Source organism: Dryas octopetala, chromosome 3, assembly GCF_963921425.1.
Source record: "Dryas octopetala chromosome 3, drDryOcto1.1, whole genome shotgun sequence".
NCBI lineage: Eukaryota > Viridiplantae > Streptophyta > Magnoliopsida > Rosales > Rosaceae > Dryas > Dryas octopetala.
This window is the reverse complement of record NC_141368.1, coordinates 14,780,986-14,799,409: the sequence shown is the minus strand read 5'-3', so window position 1 is coordinate 14,799,409 and position 18,424 is coordinate 14,780,986. Positions and strand designations below refer to the sequence as shown.

At 36.5% G+C, this 18,424-nt stretch overlaps 2 protein-coding genes across 3 annotated transcripts; both read left to right on the top strand.

The window, feature by feature from the left end:
• Nucleotides 1-208: 208 nt before the first annotated feature.
• Nucleotides 209-9,368, top strand: LOC147291236 (GABA transporter 1-like). The gene is made up of 8 exons (XM_086235480.1): nt 209-657; nt 829-969; nt 5,251-5,340; nt 6,698-6,795; nt 7,173-7,359; nt 7,492-7,622; nt 8,201-8,434; nt 8,911-9,368. Exons 1-8 carry the CDS (start codon nt 549-551, stop codon nt 9,289-9,291), a joined length of 1,371 nt encoding a protein of 456 aa, XP_086091606.1. The 5' UTR covers nt 209-548; the 3' UTR covers nt 9,292-9,368.
• Nucleotides 9,369-13,559: 4,191 nt separating this feature from the next.
• Nucleotides 13,560-17,972, top strand: LOC147291235 (GABA transporter 1-like). Of its 2 annotated transcripts, XM_086235345.1 has the most exons (7): nt 13,674-13,824; nt 14,217-14,444; nt 14,633-14,730; nt 14,963-15,149; nt 15,282-15,412; nt 15,977-16,210; nt 16,534-17,953. In XM_086235345.1, the coding sequence occupies exons 1-7, from the start codon at nt 13,716-13,718 to the stop codon at nt 16,912-16,914; spliced, it is 1,368 nt and encodes a 455-aa protein (XP_086091471.1). In that variant the 5' UTR covers nt 13,674-13,715; the 3' UTR covers nt 16,915-17,953. The 2 variants fall into 2 exon arrangements, with proteins under 2 accessions (XP_086091472.1, XP_086091471.1); XM_086235346.1 differs by lacking the exon at nt 15,977-16,210 and having other exon boundaries at nt 13,560-13,824; nt 16,534-17,972.
• Nucleotides 17,973-18,424: the final 452 nt, after the last annotated feature.

The window sequence follows — 18,424 nt, the reverse complement described above, 5'->3', positions numbered from 1 at the left end:
AGGGCTCATACACTTCTTGTGGATGGACCACACTGATTTCAATTCCTATGTTTAAAAAGTTAAAACCAATTTGACATATATTAATTTTCATAATTTGTCAGTTTAAAATAATTGAAAACCTTAATAAATTAAGGTCCCTTAGGTATAATATCAGCATCAGCATATATAATAAACTATACGGTGTCTGCTGCCGTTGTTGGACCGCTTTGTTGAGTAGTCCAAAACAGTATTCAACTAAACCACCTCTTTTCCAGAAGTCGATCGATGAACAAATGTTCCAACTTTGCATTTCTTAATGTTTTATTTGTATATTTACCAATCTTGAATCTACCTACCATATATATATATATATATATATATATATCCAGCAGTCTATAGTGTATGGTTGACTTGGGCTTTCCTATCTGATTCTCACCCTCTCAATATTTAGTCCCATTAGCTTGTTCTATATATTCTTCACTCCAAATACTCCCCAGAGTCAGAGTCAGAGACAGAGTCACAGAGGTAGCTAGAGAGAGAGAGAGAGAGAGAGAGAGAGAGAGAGAGAGATGGCATCTGTGGCTCCAAACTTGATGGAAGTGTCTACTTGTGACAAGCAAAACGGTGTGGCTCCGAAAGAGCTTGATGCCGGAGCTATGTTCGTCCTCAAATCTGAAGGTTCGTAGTACTCTCACTATATTGATCATCTCCTAACAAACTAGTTTCTAAAATGAATTAATTTTGTGTGGTAGGGTCATGGTTGCAAATTAATTTTCATAATTTCCAATCCAACTTGCAAATTAGTTTCTAAAATGAATTAATTTTGTGTGAATGAATTATCTGTGGTAGGGTCATGGTTGCACTGTGGGTACCACTTGACGACATCAATAGTGGCTCCAGTGCTTCTAAGTCTTCCCTTTGCGCTGGCCTTGTTAGGCTGGGTTGGTGGGGTCATTTGCTTGGCCTTGGCAGCTTTGGTCACTTTCTACTAGGGGTGGGCACGGTACGGTATGGTACGGTATGAGCCCCATACCGATACCATACCGAAATTTTTATTCGGTACGGTATCGGTACGGTATGGACATTTTTAAAACTCGTACCATACCATACCAGTGTTCTATAAATTCGGTATGGTTCGGTATGGTTTCGGTATATACCAACATTTTAAAATTATTTTTTTTTTGTCAAAAAACAATATTTAACAACAAAAAAGAAATATATATATCAATGCCAAAGAAAACAACAGGAACCACCATATAAAGAAAACAACAGGAACCACCATATAAAGAAAATGTAAGCATGATAATGAACACACAGCAACACACTGCATCTCTGTTTTAGAACATAAAAGTAAGCAACATAAGGCAATAAGCTGTTTGGTTGTAAATGGAAGTAGTAAATGGAACTACAGAGAGCTTTTGTTTTCCCTTCCTCTTTCACCACTACATAACTCGCACTAATATGCATAACACATCACCTTGAGACAGGGCCATATAAATTTGCATAACAGAAGAAACTGATAAATTGACAGAACACAACATAAGGCAACATGGACAGCAGACCAGCAGTGATGGCCAGCTGCAAGGTCTTGGCCAGCAGTGAGCTCAAACATGCTGTTTTCCCTTTCCCTTTGCCTTGACTTCACTTGCATGTTCTACACAAAATGGAATACAACATAATTAAAATTCATTAATTCAATGCAAACTTTAAAAGCAAGCAACAAAAGCTGATAAATTGACAGAACACAACATAAGGCAACATGGACAGCAGACCAGCAGTGATGGCCAGCTGCAAGGTCTTGGCCAGCAGTGAGCTCAAACATGCTATTTTCCCTTTCCCTTTGCCTTGACTTCACTTGCATGTTCTACACAAAATGGAATACAACATAATTAAAATTCATTAATTCAATGCAAACTTTAAAAGCAAGCAACAAAGCAAAGCAAGTAATTATATTTACAAAACATTACCTGATTCTACACCTTCATAAAATTCAAGTTCTTCAATGCAAGGTTCATCCTCCAAGCTGGAAATATCATCCCCACTCAACCAATTTTGCATACAAATCAAGGCCTCCACTGATGAAGGAGTTAATGAACTCCTAAATGAATTTATGACTCTACCCCCAGTGCTAAAACTACTCTCTGATGCCACTGTTGATACTTGAATTGCAAGAACATCACTTGCAATTGCTGCCAACACAGGGTACTTGGGACCGTTGAGCTTCCACCACAATAAAATGTCAAAACTTTGGGTTGTGTATTCTAAAGGATCCATCAAGTATGTATCCACTTCATGTGCCACCACTGCCTCATTGCTCTCTTCCACCACCTTTCTCCAATCATCCAAAATATCATCCCTCCCATTATCCCTACTCTCCTCATCTTCTACCATATAAGTTGCAGCACTAGTATTGTGTGAATTAGAATCCACATTACCTCTCAAGTGTATGCCACCATCTACTTTTGGACCATACTCTTCATAAAGGCTCATCAACACTCCTTTCATCTCTTTGGTTTTCAGCTGCACCTCTTCCTCATCAAACCTCTCCTTCCTAAACAAATGAGTTATATGTCTAAGCTTAAACCTTGGATCCAACACAAGTGCAATCAGCACCAGTGGGTTCAGATCATTCAATGAGCCAAAATACTTGTTATATTTGCCTCTCATGTTGGCTGCCATGTCAGCCAACACTCGTTCAGTTTCATCACCAGTGGCCATCTCAGGTGTCACAAACAACTTGTCAATTGCATGTTCAATAGCAAGAACATCATGAAAAGTTGTGTGGATAGTGGGGTGCAAAGATGCACTAACCCTTAAAGTCACATCATAAAACACTTTCAAAAACTTTACAAACACCCTAGCATTGTTCCAATCAACCTCACTTGGTGGCCCAATCCTAAGCCTCCTACTACTACATTGAACCACATTGCCATCATCATCAAATTCTTCATCTGGTTCCTTGAAGTAAGCCAAAAAGGTGCTGCCCTCATCCTCCGCCATTCTTGTGAAAGCCTTCTTAAACTTCAAGGCTGCCTCCAACATTATAAATGTTGAATTCCACCTTGTGGGGACATCCATGCATACAAGACCCTTGCTGGTCAGTTTCTCCTTCTCCACAGAAGATTTAAAATATTCTAATCTTTGTGGAGAGGACCTTACATACTTCACAGAATTTCTAATGGCCAAAACAGACCTATTAAGCTTCTTCAACCCATTTCCCACTATTAAATTGGTTATGTGAGCAACACATCTCACATGCAAGTACTTCCCACCCAAAACGGCTTGTGATTTCTCCCACATATTCATTTTAGACCTAACCCAGTCTAAAGCTACTTTATTTGCAGAAGCATTATCAACAGTTATGGTCAACACCTTCTCTATTCCCCACTGTAACAAACATGCCTCAATAAGCCTCCCTATAGTGGTCCCTTGGTGATTAGGAATCACACAAAAGTTTAAAACTCTTTTGTGCATCTTCCAATCCTTGTCAATGAAATGGGCAGTTAGCACCATATAATTGCAGTTTTGGACACTTGTCCAAGTGTCAGTAGTTAGGCAGATCCTATGTGCACTCAAATCTTTCATCAAATTCTCCTTATGCTCATCATACATTTTCAGAAACTGCCTAACTATAGTTCTCCTGCTAGGTATTTCAAACATTGGGCAAGCCCTACTACAGAACTTCCTAAAACCCTTCTTCTCTACCACACTAAATGGCATCTCATCTAGTACAATCATCTCAACACAAGCCTCCATCACATCACTCTGCACAAACCCCTTAGAAACCATCTTGTTACCCTGACCCTTATCACCACAAATAATCTTTTGGTTTTTGTTTTGGTTTGGTGGGTAATACTTGCACAGTTTTCTAATGTGGGTACTCATTCCTGATGTCCCATTTAGAATAGGATCACATGCATAATCTCCTAGAATACCCTTAGGACAATATATGCATTTAGCTCTCTTATATATCACTTCTACCTCTATCATCTTCCCTGATTCATCTTTTTTTTTTCTTTTTTTATTACATCATACTGTTTAAAATGCTCCCAAACCCAACTACGTTTGGTACCAATACTAGGTTTAGAAAGGGGATTCAGCTCACTTACTTCTGTTGCAGATTGAATGGGTTCTCCCACTGTTGCTGGAGGTCCCAATGGTGAGGGTGAGGTTGCTGTTGAAGAACAAGCAACCCCACTATGCTGCTGTGATTGAGTTTGAGACTGCATCAACAAAATCACAGAAGTACAGAACATATCAGTGAACATATCATCCCTATATCTACGCCCATTGAAGCCCCCTTCGCAGCTCAATTAAAAATGAAGAGAAACCCTCAGACTCAAAGCCCAGAGGAAATAAGGAACTCAGTCACTCACCATGATGTTCCAAGTTAGAACTGCAGAACCCAGCCGTCGTCACAGCCTCACAGGTCGTCTCGGCGTTGCGTCGTCGCGTCGTCTTCTCGTCGTCGCGTCGTCTTCTCGTCGTCGCGTCGTCGCGTTGTCTTCACTCAAAGCCGAGAGGAGTTACCGAGTGAGGGATGAGATGAAGGGATTGAGAGATCAGAGATGAGATGGAGGGAGGGAGGGATGGATTGGACTGAGATGAGGATTAGAGGGAGGGAAATCGAGATGAGGATTAGAGGGATGGATTGAGAGATCAGAGATGAGATGGAGGGAGGGAGGGATGGATTGGACTGAGATGAGGATTAGAGGGAGGGAAATCGAGATGAGGATTAGAGGGAGGATTAGAGGACTCGCTGGGGACTTGGGGAGTGGGGATTGGGGATTTTTGATTTAGGGATTTTTGATTTAGGGATTGGAGAGTCCGAGAGTGGATTCTGGAAGACTGGAAGTGCATGTGAGTCTAAATGCCTAATACAGTAATACTCTAATATTGAACGTATTGTCTAGCCCAAGTACTGACTACTGATTACTGAACGTATTGTCTAGCCCAGGGCCCAGGCCCAATTGAGTCTAATATGTGTATTATGTGAGATCAAATGTATTGACCGTATGTCATACTCATATATACAGCAACACTTAATTAAAAAAAATTAAATAATTAAATAAAAAATAAATTCGGTACGGTACGGTATTTCTCGGTATTGAAAGTTCCATACCTATACCATACCGATTTAGACTCGGTTCGGTACGGTATCGGTACGGTATATAATCGGTATTGTTTTTCGGTATAACGTCGGTATGGTATGGTATGGTACGGGTTCGGTTTCGGTATTTCGGTTTTAAATGCCCACCCCTACTTTCTACTCCTACAATCTCTTATCTATAGTTCTGGAGCACCAAGAAAAGCTTGGCCATCGTCAGCTTCGCTTTCGAGACATGGCCAGAGACATTTTAGGTACGTGCATGTGAGTATATATATATATATATATGGGTTTTTTTCAATTTTTAATTTTAGTACCTCGATCAACTTTGGGCTACTAAACTCTAATTTGTCCCAATTGCACACTTAATCATCTATTTTGTATCTAACTGCCAATGGTACATCCATCTAAATTAATAACGGAAGTATTCAAACCTAGGGGTATTTCAGTAAATGTAGTTGAGTTGTTTACCCAAATAAATAAAGGGCTGCTATTTGTACACTCTATTTTTTCTTTTTGCACACCCTAGAATTTTAATTTGTGAAATGACAAAAAACACCTAAAACAAAATTACCCAAAACCCCATCCCCTCTATCTCTCCTTCCCTCTCTCTACCCTTTTCTCCCCGTCCCAGCCCAACCCAGCCCCGCCCCTTCTGCTTGCAGCACCACCGCGCGCAGCGCCTTCTAGCCATCGCGTGCAGCACCGTCGAAGCTCTCTCTCCCGGCGTGCTCACCTGGCGTGCCCTTCTGCTCGCACCCACCTAGCTCTCTCTCTCTCTCTCTCTCCTTCCCTCCCTCCTCTCGCCCAAGTAGACATTTTCTCCGAGTAGCTGATTCGGCGAGTACTTTCCGAACGGGTCCTTGATGTTCGGTGGATACCTGCCGAACAACACTCACATCGTTCGGCGGATGACTGCTGAACGAGTGTGACATTTTCGGCGGACCAGTGTCGAACGGATGCTGCGCGCGGGAGGAGAGAGAGAGAGGAGGTGGTGCTGCGGGGGAGGAGAGAGAGAGAGGAGGGTGGTGCAGGGAAGGTGCGGGAGGGAAAGAGGTGTTCGGGTGAAGGGCTGGGTGGGTGGGTCGGTTGAAACAGGGGGAGGGAGGGACGTGGTGCTGCATGCGGGGAGGAGAGAGAGGGATGAGGGTGGTGCTGCTTGCATGGAGGAGAGAGGGAGGAGGGTGGTGCTGCATGCCGGGGAGGAGAGAGAGGGAGGATGGTGGTGTTGCATGCCGGGGAAGAGGGAGGGGGATGGGGAGGGAGAGAGGTGATCCGGTGAGGAGGGATGGGGTGTTTTTATTTTTTTGGTCTGGGTTGTCCGGTGAAGAAGAAGGAGGGAGCTGGGTGGGTTGGTGAAGGGGTGTGTTTTTTTTTTTTCTGAGTTGATGGGGTGTGTTGGATAAAATGGGGATATTATGGTAATTGGAAGGGTGTGTGTATGAGAAAATTTAATTATGGGAAGGGTATGAGGGTGTGAAATGAGAAAAAGTGGGAAAAGGGTATGCAAATAGCAGCACTCAATAAATATTACTATGAAATTGAATGGGACTTTCTTGCATGAGGACTTCTAGATTGGATTCATATATATGTGATTGCACGTGTGGCCAGGTCCTGCATGGGGCAAATATTTTGTTGGTCCTCTGCAATTTTGGATATGCTATGGTGCAGTTATTGCTTGTACTCTACTTGGAGGGCAGAGCCTAAAGGTCAGTGCGTTCCCCCAACTTATATCATCAACTTAGCCCTTTGAAACTACTTTAATGGCAAGTTAAACAAACAACTGCTCAGGGTTTAGGGCGCTTTTATATTACATCCTGGATATTTAGAATTGAGACCCCAAAAACCCATATATTATTGACATGCAAAGTAAAATTAATTTGTTTAATCATATGTATTTGAAGCTCGATCTCCACCCCTTTCTTGCTCTTTTGCTAGCAAAAACTCAATAACATTATGACCATTCCATTGAGATTGTCAAGTTGAAGACAGCAAAAACTCATCAGCCTGTCATATATATATGTATAATTTTATGGTAAATTTATGTAACATAATGCTTTATTCTTGTTTTGTGTTTGTTTGGCAGTTTATTTACTTGCTCTCCAAGCCAGGTGGGACAATGAAGTTGTACCAATTCATTATGATGTTTGGAGGCGTTACACTGTTTTTGGCTCAAATGCCATCTTTCCACTCCCTAAGGCATATTAACCTTGTCTCTCTTATCCTTTGTCTTGCATTCAGTGCTTGCGCCACAGCTGGCTCCATATACATTGGTAATTAAGAACTTCAGCACAAATATATTTGTGAAAAGATGTACTCTCTTTAAAATAATACTTCACCAACTATTATCCCAACTTTTAAAATATCAATTAATATAATTGACACTTCTTTTGCTTCTTTTGCAGGACATACTGACAATGCTCCTAGAAGGGAGTATACCGTTAAAGGAAGTGCCAAAGATCGCAACTTTGGTATCTTCAATGCCATTTCAATCATAGCTACCACATATGCTAGTGGAATTATTCCTGAAATACAGGTATTTGAACTATATACTTTTTGGTTGCTTAATTTGGTTGTTTACTTGTTTAATTTTATAAATTTGAATGAATACAGTATATATATATATATATATGTGTGTGTGTGTCTGTGTGGGTGTGTGTATAATTTTATAGTTAGTGTAGAAACTTAGTTTTCAATTTTTTTATTAGAAGTTAGTTTTGAACTTTGAGTTCTAACTTTCCGTTAGTCTTTTGAAGTTAATATATGGTGTTTTTTATATATCTACTTTGATATTATAATATTTGGTGTGTGTTAGTGTGTTTTATGTGTATTATATCATATATTTATGCTGATTTTTATCATTGCAATAAGGAAAAAATAATTTCAAAAAAATGTATGGCTACCCCACATATCTGACATGCATGGCTATAAATCAGAACACTAATGACCAAGTGCTTGGTTTCTTACTTGAACATATGGTCCAGATTAAGAGTTTTATAGCATAATATGTCAAATTATTTCCAAGTGAAGATTACCCTTTGAAACAATAGCCAGTAAATTAAATTAGTTACAAATTGAACGAGTCTAAGATGTCTCATGCTAGCTAGCTTGCAGGCAACTTTGAAACCTCCGGTGAAAGGCAAGATGTACAAAGGCCTATGTGTCTGCTATAGCGTTATAGTGACAACATATTTCAGTGTAGCAATCTCTGGGTACTGGGCGTTTGGCAATCAAGCAAAGGGAACAGTTCTTTCAAATTTTATGGGTGATGAGAAGCCTTTGCTGCCTACCTGGTTTTTACTAATGACCAATGTCTTCACTCTTTTGCAAGTGTCTGCTGTCACAGTGGTAAGACACACATAATAGATAGAAAATTAGAAAGAGCATTTGCTGCACTGTCCAAAAGCCTTAAATTTGAAAATGGGCTTGTTGGGTGTAGGCGTTCAAGCCCACATAATTAACTCAAACACTCACCAACATAGCTTTGTGCCTTAACATATAAATATGCATCATGGAGGCTTTTTAATGCAAACAAGCATTTGATGAGTGAACCCAGAACCCAGAACCCAAAAATATGAAATTTCTTTTCATGCCCTTGAGTGTACTGATCAAAACAAAATAGGAGTGAATAGTGATTCACTGATTCCCCATCTCTACTGACCATGGCTTGTCTTTTTAATTCTTTTTGGTCTGTGAACCAAGGGGTAACATTTGAAGTATCAAAAATTTTTGGGGTGCTGGGTGCACTAATCAAAAGTTTGGGTGCATTTACAAGCCTCATGCATCTTATTTCACAAGACTAGCTAACATCGGTTTTTCTGCAGGTCTACTTGCAACCAACAAATGAAGTGTTTGAGAAGAAATTTGCAGACCCAAAGATGGATCAATTTTCAGTTCGTAATGTTGTACCAAGATTGATTCTCCGGTCACTATCCGTTATCGTAGCTACAATGTTTGCTGCAATGTTACCTTTCTTTGGAGATCTCATGGCGTTGTTTGGGGCATTTGGATGCATTCCTCTAGATTTCATCTTGCCAATGGTTTTTTACAATGTTACTTTCAAGCCCTCCAAACGAAGCCTTATTTTTTGGATTAACACACTGATAGCAGGAGTGTCCTTGGTGTTAGTTGGTATAGGGGCAGTAGCATCTGTTCGACAAATAATTCTTGATGCCAAAACATACCGTCTATTTGCTAACATGTAAAGATAGCAAAAACACTATGTATTTCCAAATTATTTTGATTTAATGAGGCTAATCTTAAGGCATATATGTATTCGTATTTCAAGTAAAGTTTACAGTCTTTTAAAATAAGTAGAATATAAGCCTTTGGGGTTAGCTCAAGTGGCCGGTGAAGGTGGGTGGGATAATGAGTTAAGATTATGATAGATCAAGGATTTGATTCCCTCAAATATAACTTAAAATACATAGTGCTGTAACACTAGATAGTTAGACTGTCTCAAGATTTGTTCCTACCTTAATACAGAACCCGACCAAGACGACCACCTACAACATCCTGAATTTAGCAATTGTACGTACTATTACTATTTTTTGTTTTCATTGTCCCTTCCTCTCACTTTCTCAAAGTTTTATACAATTATTTCATTGAGTATTCCTTAAAACTATTTTAATTAATTTACCAACACCATTAATTTTATAATAATATGCTCAAATTTTTCGTCACATTGAAAATGATCTATACCTTAAATATTTGTTACAATTATGACTTTTTTTTCCTCCCTTTGGCACCATTTGGTGTCTAATCCAAAGAAAGACAAAAAGTATTTTGTATATATGTTTGTCCGGTCTATATGTAGGGGTCGGCAATGGGCCGGGCTAGGCCGGCCCAAATTTTTCGAGTTTGGACCGGACTCGAGCTTAAATTATAGGAGCCTAATAAGGCTTTCGAGCTGAGCCAGGCTAAGCTTGGGCTTTAATACACAAGCCCAAGGCCTGCCCATTGGGCTTTGGCTTGCGGGCTTGGAGGGTCGGATCAGGTTAGGCCCGAACGAGTGGCCCAGAATGGGCCCAAAGCCTGTTTAGACACATATATATCTTCAATAAAAAAAATATAGGATTTTGGTTATGTTGTGATTTGAACATGAGACTTTACATAACAAGCTTCAACTCTCAACTAACTGAGCTGACTAGTTTATTTGTCAAGTTTGTGAATCATAACATATTTAATAATTCTTTCGTTTGTTTACTTCAATAAATTATTAATATGTTTATTAAGTTATTATATAATACTACTATGTTAGTAATATTGTAATATCATAAATAATAAACTTTTAAAATTATATACAACATTACAACTATAATAAAACATAAATGTACATATGTTTTATTATATATTTTATTACATATTTTTATAAACAAACGATGCAATTGTGTTTTCAACGATCCGAACTGTTCAAATTTTAGTTCCTCACTCAAAGATAATTCGTGCAAAAAATGAGCTCAATCGGAGATGTAAAAGTGACATAATGGTGGTCGAATTAATGAACGATCGTGATTTTTCTAATGATGATCGAATGGGTAAATGAATTTCGATTTGGCCGATTTTTTGTAATGATGATCTTTGACTATGAACATAGAAAATGAACGGGTCAGATTGTTGAAATCACGTTGTGGTCTTCATAATTATGGAAACAACAAGGTTTCAACGGGAAAGTTAATAGAATTATACTTTTCAAGTGTATTTATATATAGAAGCTCACATATCGATCGTGTTTTCAACGATCCGAACCGTTCAAACTTTAGTTCCCCACTCAAAGAGAATCTTTGCAAAAAATTAGCTCAATTAGAGATGTAAGAGTGACGTAACGGTGGTCGAATTAATAAATGATCGTGGTTTTTCTAATGATAATCAAACATTCGAACATGTAGATGAATTCCTATTCGGCCGATTTTTTGTAAAGATGATCTTTGACTATCAACATATAAAATGAACGGTTCAGATCGTTGAATTAATGAACGATCGTGGTTTAATAACTTTAATTATAGTTGTATTATAAAAGTTTATTATAATAACTTTAATAACTATAGTTGTAAATTTGTAATGTTGTATATAAGTTTAAAAGTTTATTATTTATGGTATTACACAGTTTACATTATTACTATTTACTAACATTATATGATTATAATATTATATAATAACTTAATAAGCATATTAATAATTTATTAGAATATACAAACAAAAAACCTATTAAATATGTTCTGATTCACCAATTAAACAAATAAACTAGTCAGCTTAGTTGGTTGAGAGTTAAAGTTTGTTCCATGAGGTCTCATGTTCAATTCACAACATAGCCAAAATTCTATATTTTTTTATTAAAAATATATTGTGTGTAAATGGGTTTTGGGCCGGGCGGGCTTCGGGTGGGATTCGCTTTTTGGTGACCCCTATCTATATGTTATGCTGGAGAAGTATCTTGGGATGATTATTCTTTGCAGTACACCTACTCTAGACATGATGATACTGAAGACATCAGAAATTTTGAACTTCCTAGAAACTCTATGTGGTATTGATTACTTTTGTAATTCATGTGGCAATATTGTAGTAAAAATAAAATTGAGGTGTTATTGAAGTAATTATTAATTAGTGAAGCATTTTTTTAACAGTATTTGTCTCCAGCGCACATTATATTCATCACATATCACATAAAACCTACCATATAATTTGGTTTTTTCAATGTTTTTTTATCAATGTAGTAGATAATATGTTAAATAAACATCTAGTAAAGTTTCATTCAAAATTTCTGTATTTTGATAGTAATTTCCGTCGAACTTTTGTCGAAATTTAAAAATCTTCGAAATTTCCGTCGAAATTTCCGTCGAAATTTCCATCGAAATTTCCATCGAAATTTCCTCGAAACCCGAAATTTTATTCCTTGCTCATTACTCACAACAATATTAAAATAATTTTTTAAAAAATAGCTGCTCCATGATGAAGTAACTAGAGAAGACCTTTTCTAATGCGTTATATCGGGGCGGAAAGAATGCGGGTTGTGAGTGAGTGTGTAAGTGAGTGAGTTTTTGAAAGCTCACCCATATCTTACATTCTTTCCGCACTTTATATTTCACATTATATAATTAAAATTATAAAAAATTAAGATTAAATATTAAATTCTAATAATTGTTTAGAATAGCATAAAAACCATTTAATATTTCAATTGAACTATCAAATTTAAATGTAGTTTTTAGATTAGGTCACAAATATGTTAGCCCCTTTTATTTGAACCTTTTCTATTTGACATTTTTATCCTTTGACCCACATATGATGAGTGTTAGTTAAAATTTATAAGGTTTTGACAAAATTGCCCTTGATGCTTTTATATTATCTTGAAAATTTACTAATGTAATCTCAATTTCACATTTAGTTGTGACTGTACAACTTTAAATTTAGTTGTGACTAAACGACAGTCACATCTAAGTTGTGAGACAGTGACAGTTAAGTTGTGACTTAATTGAATTTTTTTTAGAGAAATTATACTACAATATAATATAAATAGAGGTCAAAACAATACTTTTACTCAAAATAATATATAGTATAGTGGTGTGAGTTGTCTCTTTCAATTTACCAAGACAATCACAATTAAGTTGTGACTGGATTGATTTTTTTTATTTTTTATAATACAATATAGTATAAATTAATGTAATATTATTTTTATTTTTTTATTGTAGTGGCATGTGATGTAATATTTGTAAATTCTAATACTTTTTACTTTATTAATTTGTTTAACTTTTCAACTAGTACCTAATCTAAAATGCTATTTAATTTTGGTACCTAATCTAAAATTTTATTTAATTTTGATACCTAAACTAAAAAGTTATTAAAATTTAGTAGTTAAAATCAATAGACCTTTAAAATTAACAAATAACTAGAGATGTATAAATAATATTATCATGTGCTGCAATTAATTTACGTATTATAATATGGATATGTGACAAATTTATACTTTAAGGGAACAATATTAATTAATAATATTCATTCATATTATAACACACGGATAAATTACACTTCGTAGCTATAATAATTTTTCGTAGAGGTGAGGGGAGACACCTCCATCAGATAATTGATAATGTGGCAGGGCTCATACACTTCTTATGGATGGACCACACTGATTGCAATTCCTATGTTTAAAAAGTTAAAAACAATTTGACATATATTAATTTTCATAGTTTGTCAGTTTAAAATAATTGAAAACCTTAATAAATTAAGGTCCCTTGGCTATAATATCAGCATATATAATAAACTATACGGGGTCTGCTGCTGTTGTTGGACCGCTTTGTTGACTAGTCCAAAACAGTATTCAACTCAGCCACCTCTTTTCCAGAAGTCGATGAACAAATGTTCCAACTTCGCATTTCTTAAATGTTTTATTTGTATATTAATTACCAATCTTGAATCTACCTACCATATATATATATATATATATCCAGTAGTCTATAGTATATAGTTGACATGGGCTTTCCTATCTGATTCTCACCCTCTCAATATTTAGTCCCTTTAGCTTGTTCTATATATTCTTCCACTCCAAATACTCCCCAGAGTCAGAGTTAGAGAGAGAGAGAGAGAGAGAGAGAGAGAGAGAGAGAGAGAGAGAGATAGAGAGAGAGAGAGAGAAATGGCAACTGTGGCACCAAACTTGATGGAAGTGTCTACTTGTGACAAGCAAAACGGTGTGGCTCCAAAAGAGCTTGATGCCGGAGCTATGTTCGTCCTCAAATCTGAAGGTTAGTAGTACTCTCACTATATATCTAATATGATGTTTGATTGGAAGGTGAGAATTAATTGAAGTTTAATTACATATATAATCTCTTTCTTCAAAATTGCTTGAAAAGTTTTTATATTAACCATGGGACCAGCTCAATTAATTTTAGAAAGTGTTTCAGCTAGAACAAGACGAGTCCCAATTCCAAAGTCCGAAGTCAAAACCATTAATGCTCACCACTTTTCCCATAACGTTTTCATATATGCATAATCCTATAACTATTTTTTTTTAGTTAGGACTGATTTTTGAAGGTTGCCTAAATTTTTTTATTTTAAATTTTCATTATTTCCAATCCAACTTGCAAATTAGTTTCTAAAATGAATTAATTTTGTGTGAATGAATTATTTGTGGTAGGGTCATGGTTGCACTGTGGGTACCACTTGACGACATCCATAGCGACTCCAGCAATTCTAAGTCTTCCTTTTGCGCTGGCCTTGCTAGGCTGGGCTGGAGTCCTTTGCCTTTCCTTGGCAGCTTTGGTCATTTTCTATGCCTTCTATCTTTTATCGTTAGTTCTCGAGCACCATGAAGAGCTTGGACATCGTCAGCTTCGCTTTCGAGACGTGGCCAGAGACATTCTAGGTACAAAATTATTATATGTGACAACATATGTGATTGACTTCTCTATCACAACATGTATATAGGTTTCATCATATATAAAACTGAGTCTTAGATACATGTTTTGAGGGGAAAGTTATATATAACCGTTACATACAATAACATTTTCTCATTGAATGAGTTCAAGTATTTGGGATTGAACGTGTTACCAGGTCCTGGATGGGGCAAATATTTTGTTGGTCCTCTGCAATTTTCGATGTGCTATGGTGCAGTTATTGCTTCCATTCTACTTGGAGGGCAGAGCCTGAAGGTCAGTGCGTCCCCCATTTATCATAAATATTTAAGCCTTGTTTTGAAATTACTTATCCTAAGATATAGTGTGTTTTAATATTAGACCCTAGCTATATATATTGATCTAGCTAGAAATCATAAGGTTTGGAGTACTGCACAAATTGGGAATGTGAATAGCAGCTGCCAATTTTTATGGTTAATTTGTGTTAATTTGTAAGGCTTTACTTTTCTTGTGTACGTTTGCTTGGCAGTTCATTTACTTGCTCTCTAAACCAGATGGGACAATGAAGTTGCACCAATTTATTATGATGTTTGGAGGCCTTACACTGCTTTTGGCTCAAATGCCATCCTTCCACTCCCTAAGGCATATTAACCTTGTCTCTCTTATTCTCTGTCTTGCATTCAGTGCTTGTGTCACAGCTGGTTCTATATACATTGGTAATTATTAAGAACCTCGATCAGCACATATACATTTGCAAAAAGACTTAATTTGTTTACAATAATACTAGGAATGAATCACTATCCCAACCTTTTGAATCCCAATTTGTATAGCAAATATGTTTTTTGCAGGACATTCTAACAATGCACCTAGAAAGGACTATACCATTAAAGGAAGTGCAAAAGATCGCAATTTTGGTATCTTCAATGCCATTTCAATCATATCTACCACATATGCTAGTGGAATAATTCCTGAAATACAGGTACTTGAGCTACTCTTCATTGATTTGGTTTGGTTTGCTTAATTTGTTTTTGTTTTTTTTTTTTTCTTCTTTTTAGATTTGGAGCTTATTTGTTTGTTAGTTTAAAACAAGAAATGGCGTTTCTTTTTAGATGATCTGACATTCTGACATGTGAGGTAAATAAAAAAAATTTCCCACAAATTGGACCTCTGCGAGAACCCACTCCTAAATGGACAGGGATGGAAATAACACTTGGTTTTGCCCAGTTATTCGTTTGGATCAATTATTTTTTTCTTTTTAGATTAATGCTCTCAACTAGATCATTGATAAATTAGATTTTATTTCTCTTATTAGGAATCAAATCCTAATTTTAATCCATTACTTCACAAATCCTCACCACTATTCTAACCCCAAAGATTTAAATTTTTATTTGAATATATGATCCAAATTAATAGTTTTGTAACATAATACATCAGACTATGTTTTCACAAGAACATTACCTTCTGAAACAATAGCCCCTAAATGAAATTAATTACATGTTTGAGAAGGAGAATTGGATGGGCCTAAGTTGTCTTACACTTGCAGGCAACTTTGAAACCTCCGATAAAAGGCAAGATGGTCAAAGGCCTATGTGTTTGCTTTACTGTTATAGTGACAACATACTTCAGTGTTGCAATCTCTGGGTACTGGGCATTTGGAAATCAAGCTAAGGGAACACTTCTTTCAAATTTCATGGGTGATGAGAAGCCGTTGCTACCTACTTGGTTTTTACTAATGACCAATGTCTTCACTCTTTTGCAAGTGTCTGCTGTCACAGTGGTAAGATAAAAAGAATATAGATGGCTACAAATCTACAACATTTGTTTGCAATGCCCTACTAAATTTGAAAATAGGGGACAATGCCTGGTTTTTCTTGAATTATTATTTTTTTTAAAAGGGGGCCTAAGGTCCAATTAAACAATACACACTTACACAGAACTAGCAGGGAATTCTTCTCAAAACATCATAAGCATATTGGAGAGGAGAATTAAAACTGATTTTTGTAATGCTTTGGTTACTGCATCTGAGTTAAAAATAAAAGTTTTGGAATATTTTTAAGTGCGGGCCGGGGTGCACTGATCAAATGATGAGTCTATGTGCAGGTTTACTTGCAACCAACAAATGAAGTGTTTGAGAAGAAATTTGCAGACCCAAAGATGGATCAATTTTCCGTTCGTAATGTTGTACCAAGATTGATTCTCCGGTCACTATCCGTTATCGTAGCTACAACATTTGCTGCAATGTTACCCTTCTTTGGAGATCTCATGGCGTTGCTTGGGGCATTTGGATACATTCCTCTAGATTTCATTTTGCCGATGATTTTCTACAATATAACCTTCAAACCCTCCAGACAAAGCCTTATTTTTTGGGTTAACACATTGATAGCAGGAGTTTCTATGTTGTTAGTCGGGGCAGGGGCAGTAGCATCGATTCGACAGATAGTTCTTGATGCCAAAACTTATCGCCTATTTGCTAACATGTAAAGATAACATAAAAAACATGTATTCATGGTATCTATAACATATAAAACTATACATACCCACAATCTCACACAAGATCTTTTGTTTTCAATGCTTAGAAGATATTAGATAAACATTTCAATCAGTAAAATGAGTTACTTATATATGCTCTTATTGCTCATTTTCATTTTAATTTCTTTAAGTATGTTTCTCGGTCTTGTAATTCCGCTGCTCATATTTTGGTACGGCATGACTCAGATTGTACGTGTTCAACATAATTTAGATGGAAGATGTTCCTAATTGGCATATGTCGGCTTTCAACCAGGATGTAACTAGAAATGCCAAGAATAAAAATCTCCTTGTCGACTAGTCCAGTATCCCTAGTTGCTATACATCTTCTTGTTACACATTAAAGGTACATAATTATGCACATATATATCTGGTTGTGAGAGTCTTGACAATCGAAAGCTCCAATACAAAGGCAAAGAACATTTTGGATGGCTTATGTGATTCATACTATAGTTCAGTGTATCACATGAATTATTCAGATGGACAGGAAAATTAGCAAAGTCATTTTCATGCTTCTAATGTATATTCTTCGATCAGCTAGCTTGTTTTATATATTCTTCAATTTGTGATCGCGGTGGTGGTGTGTGTTGGTACCATGATTTTTAATAGACGAATTAATTAAGCCCAAAATAAATGACCTGGTTTCAAGGCCCAATTCAACGAAGCCCAAGCCCCTTGGCGAATGATTTTTCTTTCGGTTACACTAAGTCGAGATGGTTATAAAAGGGCCAATCGCACGAAAATACATGTCTTGGAAGGCTGACAAGTACTGAATGACAACTGTCATGGAAAGATAAGAACAAATGCTCAAACTTGTTCAGTACCATACACGTGGGATGATCTAAGGATACTTGTTTAGGGTTTTCAGAGCCCATTCAAGTATAAATACCCAAGTTATTGGCAGAAGAAGGGATCGCTGACAACATCAACTCACATACAAAAAGCTCTCTGCAATTCGCATATTCCAGACATGGCTTGATCCTTTATTACATTCCATTTGCTCATCGAATCTCTATTTAATTGAATGCTGTATTTAATTTTTCAGTTAATTATTAAGAATTGTGATCCGATTTTGGTTTCAATTGTTTGTCCGAATTTGCTTATTAGTCTTTACTTCTTGGTTTGACATTGATTCATTTCATTGAATGTATATCTCTCTCGAGATTTGAACATCAATTAAAGAGGAAAGTGGAATTGAATCATTTACATTTATGCACTTCTTTATTTTCGCGTGTCGTTTTGATTATGAGTTACTCATTAAATTTTGGTTAGATCTACAAGGGAATCTTTAATTGTCCAATTAGTTTGATCCTGAATCTTTCTGATTTCTTTTAGATCTATTTTCTAAGTTTCTTATTCATTTAAGTTTAATGAAGCTTGCATTTAATTACACAAAGAGGATGGATGTTTCTTAAGCAAGTATCAAGCACCAACGAACATTTACTTAAGCAATTTTAGCACATTA

Excerpts from the sequence above, each read along its gene's own strand:
- LOC147291236 (XM_086235480.1), top strand. The coding sequence starts at position 549 with ATGGCATCTGTGGCTCCAAACTTGATGGAAGTGTCTACTTGTGACAAG. Across the intron at positions 7,360-7,491 it reads AGCTGGCTCCATATACATTG|GACATACTGACAATGCTCCT; the intron begins GTAATTAAGAAC and ends CTTCTTTTGCAG. Across the intron at positions 7,623-8,200 it reads GAATTATTCCTGAAATACAG|GCAACTTTGAAACCTCCGGT; the intron begins GTATTTGAACTA and ends GCTAGCTTGCAG.
- LOC147291235 (XM_086235345.1), top strand. The coding sequence starts at position 13,716 with ATGGCAACTGTGGCACCAAACTTGATGGAAGTGTCTACTTGTGACAAG. Across the intron at positions 15,150-15,281 it reads AGCTGGTTCTATATACATTG|GACATTCTAACAATGCACCT; the intron begins GTAATTATTAAG and ends TGTTTTTTGCAG. Across the intron at positions 15,413-15,976 it reads GAATAATTCCTGAAATACAG|GCAACTTTGAAACCTCCGAT; the intron begins GTACTTGAGCTA and ends TTACACTTGCAG.